This window comes from Lepus europaeus, chromosome 6 (assembly GCF_033115175.1).
Source record: "Lepus europaeus isolate LE1 chromosome 6, mLepTim1.pri, whole genome shotgun sequence".
Lineage (NCBI taxonomy): Eukaryota > Metazoa > Chordata > Mammalia > Lagomorpha > Leporidae > Lepus > Lepus europaeus.
In genome coordinates this window covers 68,501,464-68,519,118 of record NC_084832.1, presented here as the reverse complement: position 1 = coordinate 68,519,118, position 17,655 = coordinate 68,501,464, and the positions used below count along the sequence as shown (strand labels likewise).

Here is a 17,655-nt window from a genome sequence, read left to right as displayed (position 1 = left end):
CTCTTTGGAGTCAGGTTAATTCCCAGGAGAAGCTGGGCCACACATGTAAACTTTTCCTTCGGCATTCACCACCTTACGTGGAGTGACAGGACAAAGTGTAATAGTCATTAAGCTCTTTCCATATGGAAAGAAGCATTAGAAATGGGGAAAATGCATTCCTATTACTAACGATTTAATTTGCCTGTATTTACTGCAATTTTAGAGAGTATTATTAAATTTGGAGAGACCAAATTTATCATCACTGAACCCAAGGAACACGGAGAGTCAGTGATTATAAAAATTCCAGTGATTCGCCAAGGAGACACCTCCAAGGTTTCCATTGTGAGAGTCCACACCAAGGATGGCTCAGCCACGTCAGGAGAAGATTATCACCCCGTATCGGAAGGTACAGTTTCCCAGAGCCCACCTCCAAGAGGATTGTGCCAACAATGAATATTAGTACGTGCGCCCTTGAGAAAGAGAAGAGAAACATCCAACTGAAACAAACAAAAAAAAAACACCTTTTACATCCATCACCTTCAGCAACACAAATACAGTAGAATTTATTTCTGGCATTTTCTTTTTTGACTCCTAGAGTACATGTGTCAGGAGTTAGGGACCTTTTATTTTTGAGTCTACTTTAATTTCTACTGATTTTACCTTTGGTAATCAGATATTAGATGATAATTTTCCTATAATTTTCTTTTACATTGAAAAATGTACATAATTGCCAGAGTGATTATCAATTTTAGTTGAGATAATCTAAAATTAACAATCTAAAATTAAAGCTAGAATGTTATGCATGACCACAGGACACAAAAAGTGATGAAATTATATTTATAAATTAAACACAAATTTATTTTTATTTAAAGTTTAGAAGTTAGTAGCCCAGAAATGATCAGTTATTTTCATCCTCTGGAATAAGAACTATAAGTTCTTTTTGAGTATGAAAAGTATCTAATGAACTCAAAACATATGCCAAGTCTAAAATGACTATTATATCCAGAAACAGAACTAATTATAAAGTGTGGTTTACTAACACCATTTTAAAGAAAAAAAATCCCTCTTTGTAATCTATAATAAAAGCATTGAAGTAGAAAAATAGACACACTTGAAGGTGCATTTTATTCTACCAAATTCCAGGATTTAGAATTTAGAATTAGAATGACTTATCTGCAATTATAACAGAAATTAACATCTGCCATCTCCTCCAATTGAAATAATTATGCTTTATACTTTTTATATTTTCTCCTCTGAACTTGTTTCTAGAAAGCTATAGTAAAACCACCAAAATAATTTGTCCAAGCTTAGCAGCACAGTCATGCTTAATCATGAGTTTAATAAAATCCAATAATTTTGAACATTTTGGCAATTTGGGGATGATATTTAAGAAAAATATTTTGATAATTGGATTTAATTTTCACAACAATGAAGCAATTTTTTAACTGAAAAGTGACAGAGTGAGGGGAAAACTAGTTAACATTTATCTAAATAATTCTATTTCCAAGAACAACAACAAAAAGAAGTCTTTAGGAAGGATGTACTTTTCTCTGAAGGGAGAAGAGAACTTCCACTTTGCTTATGGCCATGTCCAAATACTCATGGAGTCTGTGGTCACAAAAGGCTTCCATAGCCTTGGCAGCCCATGGCAAGAGCCTTGGGTGATCACTGATGTCATAAATAATTGGTAAAGGAACAAAAGAAGTCACTGTGCACTTATTCCCCATGTAGAACCTCCATCCTTAATGAGTTGTACTATGAAAATTAAAATTTGCAAAACTTGTTCTCAAACTGTACTCTATATGTTGTGTGTGTGTGTGTATGTGAAATCTATACTTAACATAAATTTGGTCCTCTGTATATAAAATCAAAGTAAAAGTGAACCATAATGAAGAAGGGGATGGGAGAGGGAGTAAGAGGTGGTTCAGGAGTCAGGGTGGGATGGTGGGTTTGGGGAAAAGAACCACTATATTCCTAAAGTTGTACCTATGAAAAATGGATTCATTAAATAAAAGCTTTAAAAAAAGAAGTCTTTGGGAACTAAAATTCCAAATTATTAATTTCACCTGAAAACCAATAATTTTATATCCAGCTTTTCTACATATACACATAATGTAAACACCATTCACACTCAATTATAACTGTGATCCCATTCAATTGGCAGGTCCTGTTGGTTATAAATTCTGGGGAATGACAGGAGAGTTTATCTGATTCTCGGTTTTAGAATTTTGACTGTTCCACAACTCAACATATTTTCAAATTGTGACTCAACAAATCATAAATAGCTGCTTATGATTAGAATGTTTTTGAATAAGATAGAATTGAATAGAAAATATTAGATTCCAAATATATATAGTAAGAATAAGTTATATTTGTTAAACTCTTGAGTCCCTTTGATTTGTACACACAAAAATGTACATATACACACACACACATACAAATATGAAATGTGTTTCTCATCGTAGGCAACACTCCCAAAAGCTTGACAAATGCTACTCACATTTACATGCACAGATTTAATTCTGTGATGTTGCTTTTGTAGAAATTGAGTTCAAGGAAGGAGAAACCCAACACATTGTTGAAATTGAAGTTATCTTCGATGGAGTAAGAGAGATGAGAGAGGCCTTCACTGTCCATCTGAAGCCTGATGAAAATATGATAGCAGAGACACAGGTAAGTGGTACAGTGTGTATATAAATTCATGATGCATGCTGTATCATAGAAAATGCATATAGAAATCCTATCACATGAAAGAACGTAATGAGGTTTTGTGTAAGACTTACATACATGAAAGGAATACACGATCCCTCTTCATTGCCCAAATATGTTTTATTCCATTTATAGTAAAATCAAGAAACTCCTATCACTTTTTTGAAAAACCGCATGTAAGAAACTCAAGGCTTGGAGTCCCCCAGCCCCACATTATCCCATGTCAGTCAGTAAGGATTGGATTCTCCAAAGAAAGCACAAAAATGAGACAATTAATTCAGCACTGTATCTCATTACAACATAGGACAGTTCAAAACATCAGTGGAAAAATGGAAATAAAAATTAATTTCATTTGTTATAAAAATGTTTTGAGATCCATGCATAGTTTTTCATAATACACATTTTCTGTGAATATTTTTGAGGACCTCTTTTAAAACCAGATTCCAAGTAATTTTGCACCTGAATAAATATATCCTTTAGTTATATTTTTCACCAAATTTTGTATGTATCCTTACACATTTTAACCTACAAAACAGTTTGCTAACCTTCAAAATGCCCACATAGGGGCAGGCATTGTAGCACAGTTGGTTAAGACACTGTTTGGGGCTCCCGCATTCCATATTGATAGCAGATGTTGGCTTATGTCCTGCCACCAATGTGGAAGAACTGGATGAAGTTACAGGCTCTATGCATCAGCCTGGCCCAACTCTGGCTGTTGCAGGCATTTGTGGAATGAACCAGTGAATAAAATCTCTCTTTCTTCTCTGTCTCTCCCTCTTTCTATGTCACTCTACCTTCCAAATAAATAAACAAAAATATTTTAAAGCCCCACCTGTTCCTCCTAGCTTTATCAGAATTTGATGTCCAAAGTCTTAAGTCTTAATGACCGAAATATAACAGTCCTGAAACATGTTTTCTGTTTATTTATTAATATCATTTAATAAATAAGATTTTCCTCAAGATAAACAGAATATCCATAGACTTTTGACCTTTACACTGAAGATAATTTATTAAACTCAAGTGCATGTCATTTTAGGAACAGATCAATTTCTATAATAACTATGCAAAATTTTATCATATTGCTTTTATTTGTTTCATCATTATGAGATAAAATTAGGGAAATCTTTTCCTTAAGTCTTTTTATTGTTTTATAATCTTTATAACTTGATAGTATTTCTATTTGATGGTGTTTTCTGGGTAAAATTTATAATTTAAGAAATATGAGCAGAATCTTTACCAAATCTATTTTTAGGTCTTGATCACATAAAGATGAATCTATTTTGATTTTTATGGAGTAATATATGAAACTCTTGGGTGAAAGGAACAGAGATTCACTTCAATCACTTCCAGGGGAAAAAAAAAACTTCTTTTAAAATATGCATTGATCCCTGACTTACTGTGGTTCTACTTAATGATATTCCAACTTTATGTGGTGCAAAAACAATAGTCATACCTCAAATTTTGAAAGCATACCTCAAATTTTGAATTTGGACCATTCCCAGGCGAGTGTTACAAGATCTGAACCTCTCTCTTCATTCTGAGCAAAAGCACTTGTTTCAGCTCAAAGCTACCACCATGGTCACAAGAGGACACAACCAACACTACGTTGTGTTGTGCTGCCAAGCTGTGATGTTCTATAAGTTAGGTTTATTTAATGCATTTTTAACGTATGATATTTTCAATTTATAATGGTTTATCAGAATATAACTCCATTTTAAGTCAAGTCATATATGTACATGTTAATATAAGTTGGAAACAGTAATATGTAGTCAAGTACTGGAAGATTATTCAGAAACTAGGGATAATTGACAGCAGGTATTCCAGCTGCCTACCCAGCAGCAGACGTTCACAGATTCCTCTTCTGTCTGGAGCTATACTTCCCCCTTTACCTATGCTTTAACTGGTGCCTTCTGCCCTCTGTTCTTTAAAGTTTCATCTCTAGCATGCATTTTATCATGGCCCACACCATCCCATGACCTCTATGTTCTTACTTCTCTCAATGTGTCTTTCAGCTTCCTCCCAATTCCAACTCACTAACTTTTTCATAAAATTTCCACATCACAATTGCAAGACAGATTTAGCAATGACTGTCACAATTGGAAAATAACATTAGAGCCCAAATACCTTGTGGGCCACTAGCCAACCTTTGGATTAGGTTGTGTACCCTCTCCTGGGGCCATATCAACAAGGGGCCAGGGTCACAAGCAACAAACCACATAGGGCCAGTCACTCTGTTGGGCTCTGGGCATTAACAAAACTCATCAAAGGAAGACCATAGACTTTCCAGGCATCATGAGTGTGATCCTACACAATGGAAGCAGTAAAAGTCTATTCTTTCACTCATTATTGCTAATCATCTTTCCTTTCCAGATGACCAAAGCCATTGTGTATATAGAAGAAATGAACAGCATGGCAGATGTCACTTTTCCCTCAGTCCCCCAAGTTATGTCCTTGCTGATGTATGATGACACTTCCAGAGCTAAGGAAGGAACTGGTCCTGTGTCTGGCTATCCTGTCATCTGCATCACAGTGAGTAGCAAATTACCAATGCTGAAGGAAATTGTGAGATAACTATTGTAAATAATTATAAACCTTAATCAACATGGTACTGTTCTTATCACAAAGTGTGGGAAATACTGAAAGGTTTAAGATTTGGTTTTGAAAAGGAAGACACAACATTAATTAAATAAACTCCCAGTTTTCTCTTTATCCTATCCAACAATGATTAATTGATGTTATGTAGTGTGTTATCGCAGAGACTGTCAGTGATTAAAATAAACAAGATAGGACTTCTGCACACAGGAATTTAAACTTCAGGAAGAGGAAAATATACAGGAATCAGTAACTGTAGAATAGGGCATGATGTGGTCACTATACAAATGATAAAAATTGGAAGCCAGAGCTGCTGCTCAATGTGTGTGGGAAGACTTGTGATGGTCAGGTGGCTTTGAATAGTTTAAGAATCAGACAAGGCAGGGGGTGGCTGTTGCGGTGGCATAGTGTGTAAAGCCGCTGCCTGCAGTGGTGCCAGCATCCCATATGGGCACCAGTTCAAGTACTGGATGTTCCACTTCCAATCCAGCTCTCTGCTATAGCCTGGGAAAGCAGTGGAAGATGGCCTAAGTGCTTGGGCCTCTGCACCCACATGGGAGACCTGAAAGAAGCTCCTGGATCCTGGCTTCGGATCGGCCCCGCTCCAGCTGCTGCAGCATTTGGGGAATGAATTAATAGATGGAAGATCTCTCTCTCTCTCTCTCTCTCTCTCTCTCATCTCTGCCTCTCTGTAGTTCTTCCTTTCAAATAACAAACTAGATAAGTCTTTAGTAAAAAGAGTCAGATAAGGGAAGATAGTTCCAGAAGGAAGTAATTGCAACAGCTAAAGGAATAGCAGAAGAAACAGCTCATTATCCTACTTTGCTGGCTCTCCTTCTCTTGACTCCAAATTTTAAGCTTCTTTTGAGAAAATCTATTATTTACTTGTTTTTAACCATAATAACACTAGTGCAATGACCTACCTATATGCTAAATTAACATTTATTGGATTAACAAGGCAGTAGCAATATTTTGGTGCTGGATTACAGGAATCTAAGTGCTATATTAAGGAGTTTGTTCTTCATTTTTTGGGCAGCAGAGTTCGCACAGAAATATGGCACAATCAAAAGGTTTATGTTGCAGTGTTTACAGGGCAGGAGTGCTAATAACAGGGCAGTATGTGTCAGTTGGCTAGGGAGAAAAGGCCTGGAATTAAGCAGGCAGATGGTGGTGAGAGGGACCAGAATAGGAAACATTGTAATATAGTAACCAAATTCATTAACCCACTGGATATGGAAGGGAGGAGGAAAGGGGAAGAGGGAAGGAGAGAGACAAGGAAAAGAGAAAGAACAGGATAACTGGCAAATCTGAGTAACCAAGAGATAATTATCTGATTAACAATTTTATTCATATTAGAAGTAAAAATATATAAACTGAATTCAAGCTTGGAGTTCATTCATGAAAGCAGAAATTTGGAAACTGTGTGAACAGCATGTACAAATTGGGAGAAAAAAGACCTGTAGTAAAAACACTATTTTTGTGGGGTGGCTGAATCCAGGTTCTTGTCTCCAATGCAAGAAAGAATTTGAGAATGAAAGGTCAAAGTTGGGGCTGGTGTGTGGTGGAGCGGCTTAAAGCCCTGGCCTGAAGCGCCAGCATCCAATATGGGCGCCAGTTCTAGTCTTGGCTGCTCCTCTTCAGATCCAGCTCTCTGCTATGGCTTGGGAAAGCAGTAGAAGATGGGCCCCTGCACCCACGTGGGAGACCCAGAAGCTCCTGGCTCCTGCCTTCGGATTGGCGCAGCTTTAGCCATTGCAGCCATCTGGGGAGTGAATCAGCGGATGGAAGACCTCTCTCTGTCTCTGCCTCTCTCTGTAACTCTTTCAAATAAATAAAATAAATCTTTTAAAAAAAAAAAAAGTTCAAGGTATTTTCATGCAAAGCAAATGTACACTCTCCTTGACTGTGAGCATACTCGAGAGAGAGCTGCACTCAGTAATCTGGAGGCATAGAGGATAGTGTCTAGGGTGGGATTGAATTGAATATTCACAAGTGGTAGAGTTTGCTCTTTTATGGAAATCTCAGAAGTGTCACGACATCAGGTGCATGATGGAAATGGGAGTGCCAGCCATGGCAATTTTATTGTAATGACATTATAATGAGCTAAAGATCATCACAGGGACACAACTGGTGGCCATGTTGATTGTTTTCAGCTGTTGCCAGTTCTAAGCACTGGAATCATGGAACCCGTAGGGATTTTGTATGGGTAGAAGGGTCAGAGGGGTGTTGGGCAATGCAGGAGAGGGCTGTGGCACAGAGATGGTTGCAAGGAGGGGCTGGCAATCTCCACACGTACATCACTATGATAGAACTTGAGAGGAGTAAATTCCATATTGTGCTACACTGTGGTTCTAACATAGTTGTTTCTTTTCCATAGGCTTGCAACCCCAAATATTCAGACTACGACAAAACAGGCTCTATTTGTGCAAGTGAGAACATCAATGACACTTTGACGCGGTACCGATGGCTGATTAGCGCTCCTGCTAGCCCTGATGGTGTCACCAGCCCCATGAGGGAAGTGGACTTTGACACCTTTTTTACATCATCAAAGATGATCACATTAGACTCCATATACTTTCAGCCTGGCTCCCGAGTGCAGTGTGCAGCTCGTGCCGTGAACACTGACGGGAATGAAGGCCTGGAACTGATGAGCCCTATTGTAACCATTGGCAGGGAAGAAGGTAAGACCTGGACATTTTCCAAAAATGATCACTGGAATCCCGTGGAATATTGCAAATGTCTGATTTTAGGCTATTAATGTTTCCATATGCCATGTGTTTCATAATATTCTGTCTGTATTTAAAAATGAAAATCTATTTTTATGAAATTATTCACTGGAAAACATATTTATTCATTCCACATTTTTAAGCAACTATGATATGCTAAAGAAATTGGAAAAATAAGAAAAATAAGAAAAGGAAATATGAAAAATAAGGTAGTATCCTTGACCTTGAGCAATTCATAATGAAGTTAAAGATACAGATACATTTTAGCATGAATAGGGCACAGAAATGCAGAATTAGAAGTGATTAGTTCCAGAGAGTGGCAAGATGGCAGAATAGGAAGGGAGCACAAAGATAGTCCAGGAAGACACAGTTTAATAACAGTGGAGATACTGCAGGGTCAAGGAAGAGTAGGGGAAGAAACAGCAGAGGAAACACTTCCGGAACTAGTGATTCACAGTGGACCTGCATGGAGAGCGTGGGAGCCCAAGTTCGGGACACCAGCAGCAGACTCAACACACCAGCGCTGGAACTCGAGGTGAGCCGAACCTCAATAGCCCGAGACACCAACAGGCAAGCGGAAAGAGGAGACTAGAGGGAATGAGGCTTGAAACTCCGTGGGGAAAAGTTCACCAGGCTAACTAGAAAAGAGAGAGAAAAAAAAAAAAAGTGACCAATACGGACACGAGTTTCTCTCCCTCCACTCACCCCTCAAAGGCGAGCAAGACAAAGAGCAGGCACCATTTTGGAAATACGTCATAAGCAGGGCGACCTCAGGTCTGCACCATCCCTGAGCCTAGCAGAAAAACCTGACTCTGGGGGGAGGGGTGAAATAACAGGAGATTAGCATCTAACTTGGCAATCCAGTGGGAGACTGCAGGAGAATTGGAGCCCACACTGAGGGCAGCACAGATTCCCTGTGTGGTCCTTGGGAAAGAGCTTCCAATCTCTGGCTCCTGTGGGTATATCGTTCGCCTGCTAACTACCTCCAATTACGTTCAGCTGTGCAGATTTACTTCCCTTTTGAATCAAAAAAAAAAAAAAAAAGAAAGAAAGAAAGAAAGAAAGAAAGGAAGGAAGGAAAGAAGAGAGATTTACCATGCCTAACCTGGGAGTGTCATCTTTGACACACCCTCAACCCTGAGGAACCAAACACAGCTCTCAGGCCACACTCATCTCAAGCCTCTAAGGCTCCATTGAAAGCAGACAGTCCACTTAACCTAGAGCCATAGTATAACAAGAAAAACACCACAGTGAAGAAACCAAATATCTCCAACATGCCAAACAACAAACGCAAAAACCGAGATAACAAGAACAAGGAAGACACTATGACGCCCCCAAATGAAAAAGACACCCCAATTCAAGATTATGAAGATGATGAGATAGAAGAAATGCAAGAAGCAGATCTCAAAAAATTGATAAGAACATTAAGAAGTTCTCAAAAACAAATTCTTGAACTACAGAAATCCTTAATGGACAAGATAGAAAATCTCTCTCGTGAAAGTGAAATATTAAGGAGGAATCAAAATGAAATGAAACAACTAGTAGAACAAGAAACTCTGATAGTGACGAGAAATCATAATGAAATGAAGAATTCAATAGATCAAATGACAAACACATTAAAAAGCCTTAAAAACATAATGGGCGAAGCAGAAGAGAGAATATCAGACTTAGAAGACAGAGAACAGGAAAGGAAACAGGCAAACCAAAGAAAAGAAGAAGAAATTAGAAATCTAAAAAAATATTGTCGGGAATCTACAGGATACTATTAAAAAACCTAATATTCGGGTTCTAGGAGTTCCTGAAGGCATGGAGAGGGAGAAAGGATTAGAAGGCATTTTCAGTGAGATACTAGCAGAAAATTTCCCAGGTTTGGAGAGGAAAGAGGCATCTTAGTACAGGAAGCTTATAGAACCCCTAATAAACATGACCAAAAGAGATCCTCACCACGACATGTTGTAATCAAACTCACCACAGTGAAACATAAAGAAAATCTTCGACTTTGGTTTTTCCAGTTTGGGCCCAACTGAAAAATTGAAGGACCTATGTCTCTCATCTTATAGAGACACCAACTAATCAGGCTATTTGGATTATATTAGAAGTACTGTCAAGATGTGACGTGGTACCAAATTTTAAGTTTCTATAATGGAAAATGCTATTAATACAAATGTTTGAGAATTAAAAAGTCTAATGATCTTGTGTTACTAGACATGATAGTTATCTTAATGAGAAAGCCCCAGAGGCCTAAAGGGTTAAATACTTGTAAAATCCTGCAGGTGCTTTCAAAAATACTGTGAAGTAAGCAAGTGCCTCTTGTTGGTTGATGAGTTTATAATTTTAAACATGGCAACTTAAAGTCTTTTGTCATCCACAGTTATATATGATGTGCTGCTCATAAAACTAAAGCGTTGTTGGTTCTGTGTTTAGCTGTCCTCCTATAGGTTCCTATGGACTTTTTCCAGCCACTTCTATTGTATTCAGTACTTTGGGATGGCTCTGTAAACAGATGAAGCCAATAATGTATTAACAGTACCAACTGAGAGAAAGTATGGTTAACTGAGGTTACTAAAAAGAAAAAGCAATTCAAATCAATTGGCAATCTACAAAAAGAGTTAAATATTTTAAAAGCTATTATTAAAATTGCTATATTGGTCTATTATGTTATTTTATATGTGTGTACATATTGTATGTCCACATGGGAAAATTTTATTAAGAGTTTTATTTTAATTGGCTTATAGATAAGATTGTCCATAAATTTAAGCTGCTAAAATTAATCAAAGATACATTTTAATTCGTGTGACCTGAATCTCTGCATCATATGTTTTATACTTGTTGGTAGAAAGAAACTAAAAACATTTTATATGGTTGTGCTTAAGTTTACTGGTTAAACAAACTACACCATGTTAGATATTTAAGAGGTGTTTTCAAATACATGATTCTTAAAATTTATAGAAGGCATTGGACCTTCTGGTAAATGTTTTCTTAAGTTGTTATCTAATGGTTGAAACTGTTTGCTAAGTATTCATGTGATATTGCTATTGTCAGCAAGCGATCTAGGACTTGCTCCCTCATTTCTCTATTCGAAGCCCAACTTGTTCTTTCATTTCTCTATTCTCCTCAAGGTAGGAAACTAATTCTGTTATAAAGGAATCTGTAGGATGCACAATTTAATCTTTAGACCTTATAAAAGAGATGGCTAACATTTTTTTTGTAACAGCATAGCCAAAATAAGAGCTTAAATAATAATCTCATAGCTAGATTTACTTCACCATCAGCGAAGTAAACAGTAAATAGAAAAAACCTCCCTTTCAGACCAAAGGGAAAGAAAGTTTTAAAGTGAGAATATAATTTTCCTCATGGGCATTGTCTACCTTAGAAAAACTACTACAGAACATGCCTGTGACTATAGACTTGTAGTTCAGGCCACCAAAGATTAGAGATGGGACTTGGGCACTCCCTTGACTTGCATCCTCTGGTCTGCTTTAACAAAAACCAGGAGGAAAAGAAAGCTCGGCATCAGAAGCAATGGGTGGCAGGCCTATTAATGGCTGATCTGTACAGTGATCTGCCCTCAAGGAGACCCAACAGGCCAATCCACTGCAGTGGCTTTCAATGTGGTAAGCCTGGGCTTCAGCAGAAGTCAGCTTGTGAAGAGCCCTGGCAGCTCTGCCAAGAGTTGGATCACTGGAAATGGACCTGCCCTGGAGTCGAAGGATGCCCAGGTCAGAGCCACAGATCTTATTGGCTCTAAGCTGAAAAGCCCTTCACTCAGCCCAACTTCCAAAGTGACCACTGCAGCTGAGGGGATGGTCAAGTAGGGTCAGCAACATTGCAGGCAGAACTGTAAATTTCTTGTTAGAGATGTCACCTACCTTTACCTGGCCAGCTCTTCTCCCAGGCCAGCCAAGTAATGAAAGTCAACAGAGTGCCTTCCCCTAGGAGGTTCACACCTCCCTTAGGATATACCCCATGTGAAGAGATAGATAGGTCTGGGCCTCTTAACTTACAAGGCCTAAAGCCCAACAGATTATTATCAAGCCCCTTCTATCAGGTTCTATTTGCCTCTCAGTCAGAAAACTTAACTGTAGCTTAGACAGCACCTTTCTTAGCTCCTCTAATAATGACTCTGTCCTTTGTTCTAGACCCTGTCTAGCACACTTGGGCCTCATTCCTTTGTAATCATAACCTCTACTCTACCACCAATGGCTCTACTCCCAACCTGTGTGTACTGATGGTCCTCTTCCCCACTTAATGCTGTATAATTGTTCAAACCTGGTAAATGCCACTCTTAGGATCATTGGTTACTATCCTCATCCTGTCTTTTATGACCTTGTCTAAATATGATCAGAGTCGGTAAACTTGGAAGGCTTCCATAGCCTTGGCAACTCATGACGAGAGCCTAGGGTGGTTACTGGCGCCATAAACTAGAGTGTCAATTTGTTGGGTCAACAACAGGAGTCACTGTGCACTTGCTCCTCATGTGGGATCTCTGTCCTTAATGTGCTATACATTTTGATTTAATGCTCTAACTAATACTCAAACAGTATGTTTCACTTTGTGTTTCTATGTGGGTGCAAACTGTTGAAATCTTTATACTAAATTGATCTTCTGTATATAAAGAGAATTGAAAGTGAATCTTGATGTGAATGGAAGGGGTGATGGAGTGGGAGAGGGGAGGGTTGCAGGTGGGAGGGAAGTTATGGGAGGGGGAAGCCATTGTAATCCATAAGCTGTACACTGGAAATTTATATTCATTAAATAAAAGTTTTAAAAAAAGAAGTGATTAGTTCCACCCTGAGTGAGTCAGAAAAGGCTCATAAAAGAGGAGATGCTTCAGCTGAAATTAGACAATGGTCGAGCAAAATAACGAATGAGCAATGACTGATAGAAGCATGGAAGAACATGGAATCTTCCATACACAACACACTAGTGAAGAAATAGAGAAGCTCTGGAAAGGGAGAAGTAGAACCAGGAGATGGAATGCAGGGAGCAGATGTGGACGGGCATCCATATGACCTGGGAGGAGTTCAGTGGTTGCTGGGTAGCCAGGAGTCTGTGACAAGTGGGGAAGGACAGTCAGGACAGATACAAATGTGCACTTGCTCTTACCTTGGTATTACAAGGCTTGGGGCTGGAGTCAAGGATATACTGAGGGTGGAGAATAGGATGTGGCTAGAGACGGGAAATCCACTTTGTAAACTAATTCTTTGCTCTGCAGAAAAAGTTTTGATTAGTTTTTTAAAGATAATATTATGTGATTCTACTTCTAAAACATTCATTTGCATTGAACATTCAGAAGTGTATTTGTTACATAAAGAAAGATCATATGTTCATCACCACCGTGGTGTATTCAATGTCAAATATCTGTGAATATCATATGTAATAAAAATGCTCTTTTATTAGAATTAAAATATATGATTTTTTAGTTTCTGGTGAAACCTAAGCTATTAAACAATGCCCTAAAATGAGTCCTCCTATTAGTAAAGCAGACAACTAAGATGCTGGGGCCTGCTTTTGACTTTATTGTTCTAATAAATACCTATTTCTTCTATTTTGTGCAAATAGAAATTACACATTTCCCAATATTTAAAATTATAATCCAGCATATTGTTCCTTTCCATGATGATAAATTAAGATATCAACATTCTATTAAAGAAAATGTTGGAGGAGGAGTTTCATTTCAAAATTATTAGAAGTTATTGAGAGATATCTTTTAGATAGATGATAGGAAGGAAGGAAGGAAGGAAGGAAGGAAGGAAGGAAGGAAGGAAGGAGAAAAGGAAGGCAGGAAAAATGGAGGGGAAATGAAAAGAATGAGAGAGAGAAAAGGAGGGATGGAGGAGGGAGGGAAGGAAATAAATAAAAAGAAACATGACTGTTTCTCTGTTAAGAAACAGAGAAAAATCTACTATCTACATTTTGTTGTTGGATTTAGTTTTTGCTTTTAAAATTAGTGCACTTTTAGTTTTACACACTAATAAATAATGCATATTTTTAAACTACTCAAGTATATCATTCTAGGGTAAAAATTAAATTCATGTAATAAAATTATATTTAAATTTCCATATTGACTTTCGGTCATTTTTTACCATATCTGCTCACAGTTAAATTAAAATGATTTTGTGAATACGATCATAACCTAGAATGACCAGTGCATATGAAATCACATTGAGTAATAACTCTTTCTCAATCTCTGAAACATCTCTGACGGCTACTGAGCCGTCTGCTGGAATGACTTTCCACACTGTGCTGCCTGCTTCCTTGTAGTACACACTCAGCTTTGCCCAATCCACAGATAATTTAAAGTACATAGAAAAATAATAGCACCTACTTTTAAAATACTCTGTAGGTGACCTCTATTATCTTCTTTTAGCATAAATATTCATTTTTTTTCCTTGAGGTCTTTGTCAGCCGCGTGTGCCAGGGGTAGTGGGAGCAGAGCCGTTCTCAGCTAAATTGCGCTACACAGGCCCTGAGGATCCAGACTTCGCAAACCTCATCAAACTCACTGTCACAATGCCACACATAGATGGTAGGTGACTTGGGTAAGCCAGTCCATGGACATGTTTGGGTTCCTCATGGTATGGTTTATTTTGCTTAATCTTCTGAAAAACAATGTTTAGATCAGTGCTCCATTTGCAACTAGAAATTAAAGCCCTATGTCTTTCAACTGTTTCTACTTTCTTTCTACTCAGTTTTTAAAGTTCTGACCCTTGAAATAGTCTTTCAAATTAGATAAGTCTAACTGTGTCCAAAGACAACGAATCAAACTTTCTTTATTTGCTAGTTTACTGTGAAAGAGCACAGATATGTCTTCAGACTTGAACTTGGACTTGATTTATCAACGTTTAACTTCAACATGTACTGACTTTCATAACTGGGGTTTTATAAGTCTCTCAACATTGATCCTATAACTAAGATATGTCTTATACATTAAAATATAATAAAATGTGATACTAATAGGGGTCATATTTTGTGTTCATTTTCTACAAGTAAAGAAACGTTGCTTTATGAACATTTTCCCATGTATCAAAAGGCATTTTCAAGTTGTTTTCCGTTCAATTCACTCTGTACATGAAATAAATGGCTAATATTAATTTTACTACATGATCTTATATTTTATGCATCTGAGCAAATGGAAGCATTAGGCAACATTAGGAATGGCAAGGTAGAACCCTCCTCTCCAAGAACAAGAACACCCTGCTTTGTCTGCTCATTAACAAACCCAAGCTAGTATTTCTGAGAGAGGAGAAAGGTAGATCAGATTCTGCATCTCTTTACAGCAAAGCATTGCTCCCACATCTGACCATGCTTTCTATAAGCCCAGGTGTGAGTGTGACTCTAAGACTCAAACGGCTGACAAGGGACCCATGAGGAGAAACCAGACTTCTAACAGTTTCTTCCTAATAGAGAAGGGATCCCTTTTACCACCAACAGAGTTTGACTTTGCATTTTCTGTGATGTTCTATACAACAGCTCTCCCAGGAGCAAGGTAGGGGTTGACCAGTCCTTTGCAGGGCCATAGTTCTGCTCCGAGGAAATCTGCAAGGGAGTGATGGGACAGCTCAAAAGCTCTGGTGTAGACTTTTGCGGAGTCAGCAAACTATGGCCCACAGGAAATCTGCTGCCTGTTCTTGTGTGGTCTGCAAGCTAGGAATGGGTTTTATGGGTTTTAGAGGAAATTCAAGTTCATTGTCCATAATAAAGCTTTATTGCACATGGTTATATCCATTCTTTTATGTAGTAGAGACTTTCTCTCTAGAGTGGCAGCATTGAATAGCTTTGACATGGAACCTCAGGGTCCACAAGTCCTCGCATAGTTTGCCAATGCTTAGTCTATATGGGCAATTTTCAAATTTTTGATTTTAGCATAACCTTAAAAATTATCGAGGATCTCAAAGACATTTTGTGTTTGTGGGTTCTATCTAAAAATATATGCTAAATTTGAAGTTAAAACTAAGGAGTTGTTAAATATTTATCTACTCATTCATTAAAAACTGAAAATTTATTACATATTGATATAAAAAGTTTGTAAGAAAAATAACTATAATTTATGAAATAAAAAGGGTTGGCATCATTTTATATTTTGAAGGCATCATTAATGTCTCAAAAGAAGGTAACTGAATTCTCATATCTGATTCTGTGTTCAACCTATAGCAGTCTGTCACATCTAATAGCCTCTGAAGAACTCTACTATGTACTTGTAAGAGAATGCAGGTGGAAAATCCAAATAACAGCATATGAAAATAACTTTAATATCATGAATCTTGTAAAAAATCCTGGGGAACCCCAGGATTCCCAAACACCATTTTGATCATCACTGCTGTGCGATACTTTGTAACACTGTTTTCTCAAAAGATTAAGTCATTCTAATGACTTCAAAGGTCTTGACTGCCTGAAAGAAGGTAACAGCACTTCCCTTTCCCCACAGGCATGCTCCCTGTGATCTCTACCAGAGAGCTCTCCAACTTTGAGTTGACCCTCAGCCCTGATGGTACAAGAGTTGGGAACCACAGGTGTTCCAACCTCCTAGATTATACTGAAGTGAAAACCCACCATGGTTTCTTGACGGATGCTACCAAAAATCCAGAAGTGATTGGAGAGACATTTCCTTACCAGTACAGCTCATCCATCCGAGGCTCCAGTACCTTGCGCTTTTACCGAAACCTAAACCTGGAGGCCTGTTTGTGGGAGTTTGTCAGCTACTACGACATGTCAGAACTCCTCACCGACTGCGGAGGCTCCATTGGAACAGACGGACAGGTACAGGTTTTTCACATCTGAGCTTTCTTCACCACATAAACCAATGAGTTTGTTCTGTTACCTAGATTTATATTGAATCCTACCTCCAATTTCAGCAATGTAGGTAACAAAAGGAACCAGATGATTGACATGGAGGGGTGAGAATCCATGCCTACTTCTAGAATATTGTCTCAAAATATAAAAATTTTTGAACAGTGGGTAACTCTGTCTTCGTATTAAGAGGACTTTACAGGGGCCGGCACTGTGGTATAGCAGGTAAAGCCACTGCCTGCAGGGTCAGTATCCCATATGGATGCCAGTTCAAGTCCTGGCTGCTCCACTTCCAATCCAACTCTCTGCTGTAGTCTGGGAAAGCTGTAGAAGATGGCCCCTGCATGGGAGACCTGGAAGAAACTCCTGGCTCCTGGCTTCAGGTCAGCCCAGCTCCAGCCATTGCAGCCATTTGGGGAGTGAACTAGGGTGGAAGATTTCTCTCTCTGCCTCTGCTTCTCTGTAACTCTGCCTTTCAAATAAATACATGAATCTTTTTAAAAAAGAAAAAAAGAAGACATTATATAATTATTGCCTTAAACTCCAAATCTATTGTGATTTAAAAATGCAAATACTGATTTCCCTTTAAAATATATGCCATTATTTCTTCTATTTGGGCCCAGATGCATGTGATAGTGTGTTATGCACCATAGCAAGTAAGGATTTATGAGATTGAGCACCAGTTTAGGTTTTCTGCCTCCATACTTTCATCTTTCCCTAACCTCCTTCTCCCCTTCTACATCCTTGTTTCTCTTTCATCATTTTCTTTTCTAGTTTTCTCCTCTTTTGATCCCTTTGTTTTTTCTCCTTCATCGCCAACATTGAAAGTATTTTTGTTAATAGCTTTTTTTTTTTAATT

The 17,655-nt window shown here is 38.1% G+C and overlaps 1 protein-coding gene across 1 annotated transcript in view; it reads left to right on the top strand.

The window, feature by feature from the left end:
• FREM2 (FRAS1 related extracellular matrix 2) overlaps positions 1 to 17,655 on the top strand; it is a 210,132-nt gene that overhangs the window by 168,305 nt on the left and 24,172 nt on the right. The window contains exons 12-17 of the mRNA XM_062195175.1: positions 203 to 385; positions 2,522 to 2,652; positions 5,059 to 5,217; positions 7,658 to 7,961; positions 14,404 to 14,535; positions 16,435 to 16,766. Of these exons, the coding sequence (XP_062051159.1) occupies positions 203 to 385; positions 2,522 to 2,652; positions 5,059 to 5,217; positions 7,658 to 7,961; positions 14,404 to 14,535; positions 16,435 to 16,766 (1,241 nt within the window). The remainder of the gene's footprint in view (positions 1 to 202; positions 386 to 2,521; positions 2,653 to 5,058; positions 5,218 to 7,657; positions 7,962 to 14,403; positions 14,536 to 16,434; positions 16,767 to 17,655) is intronic.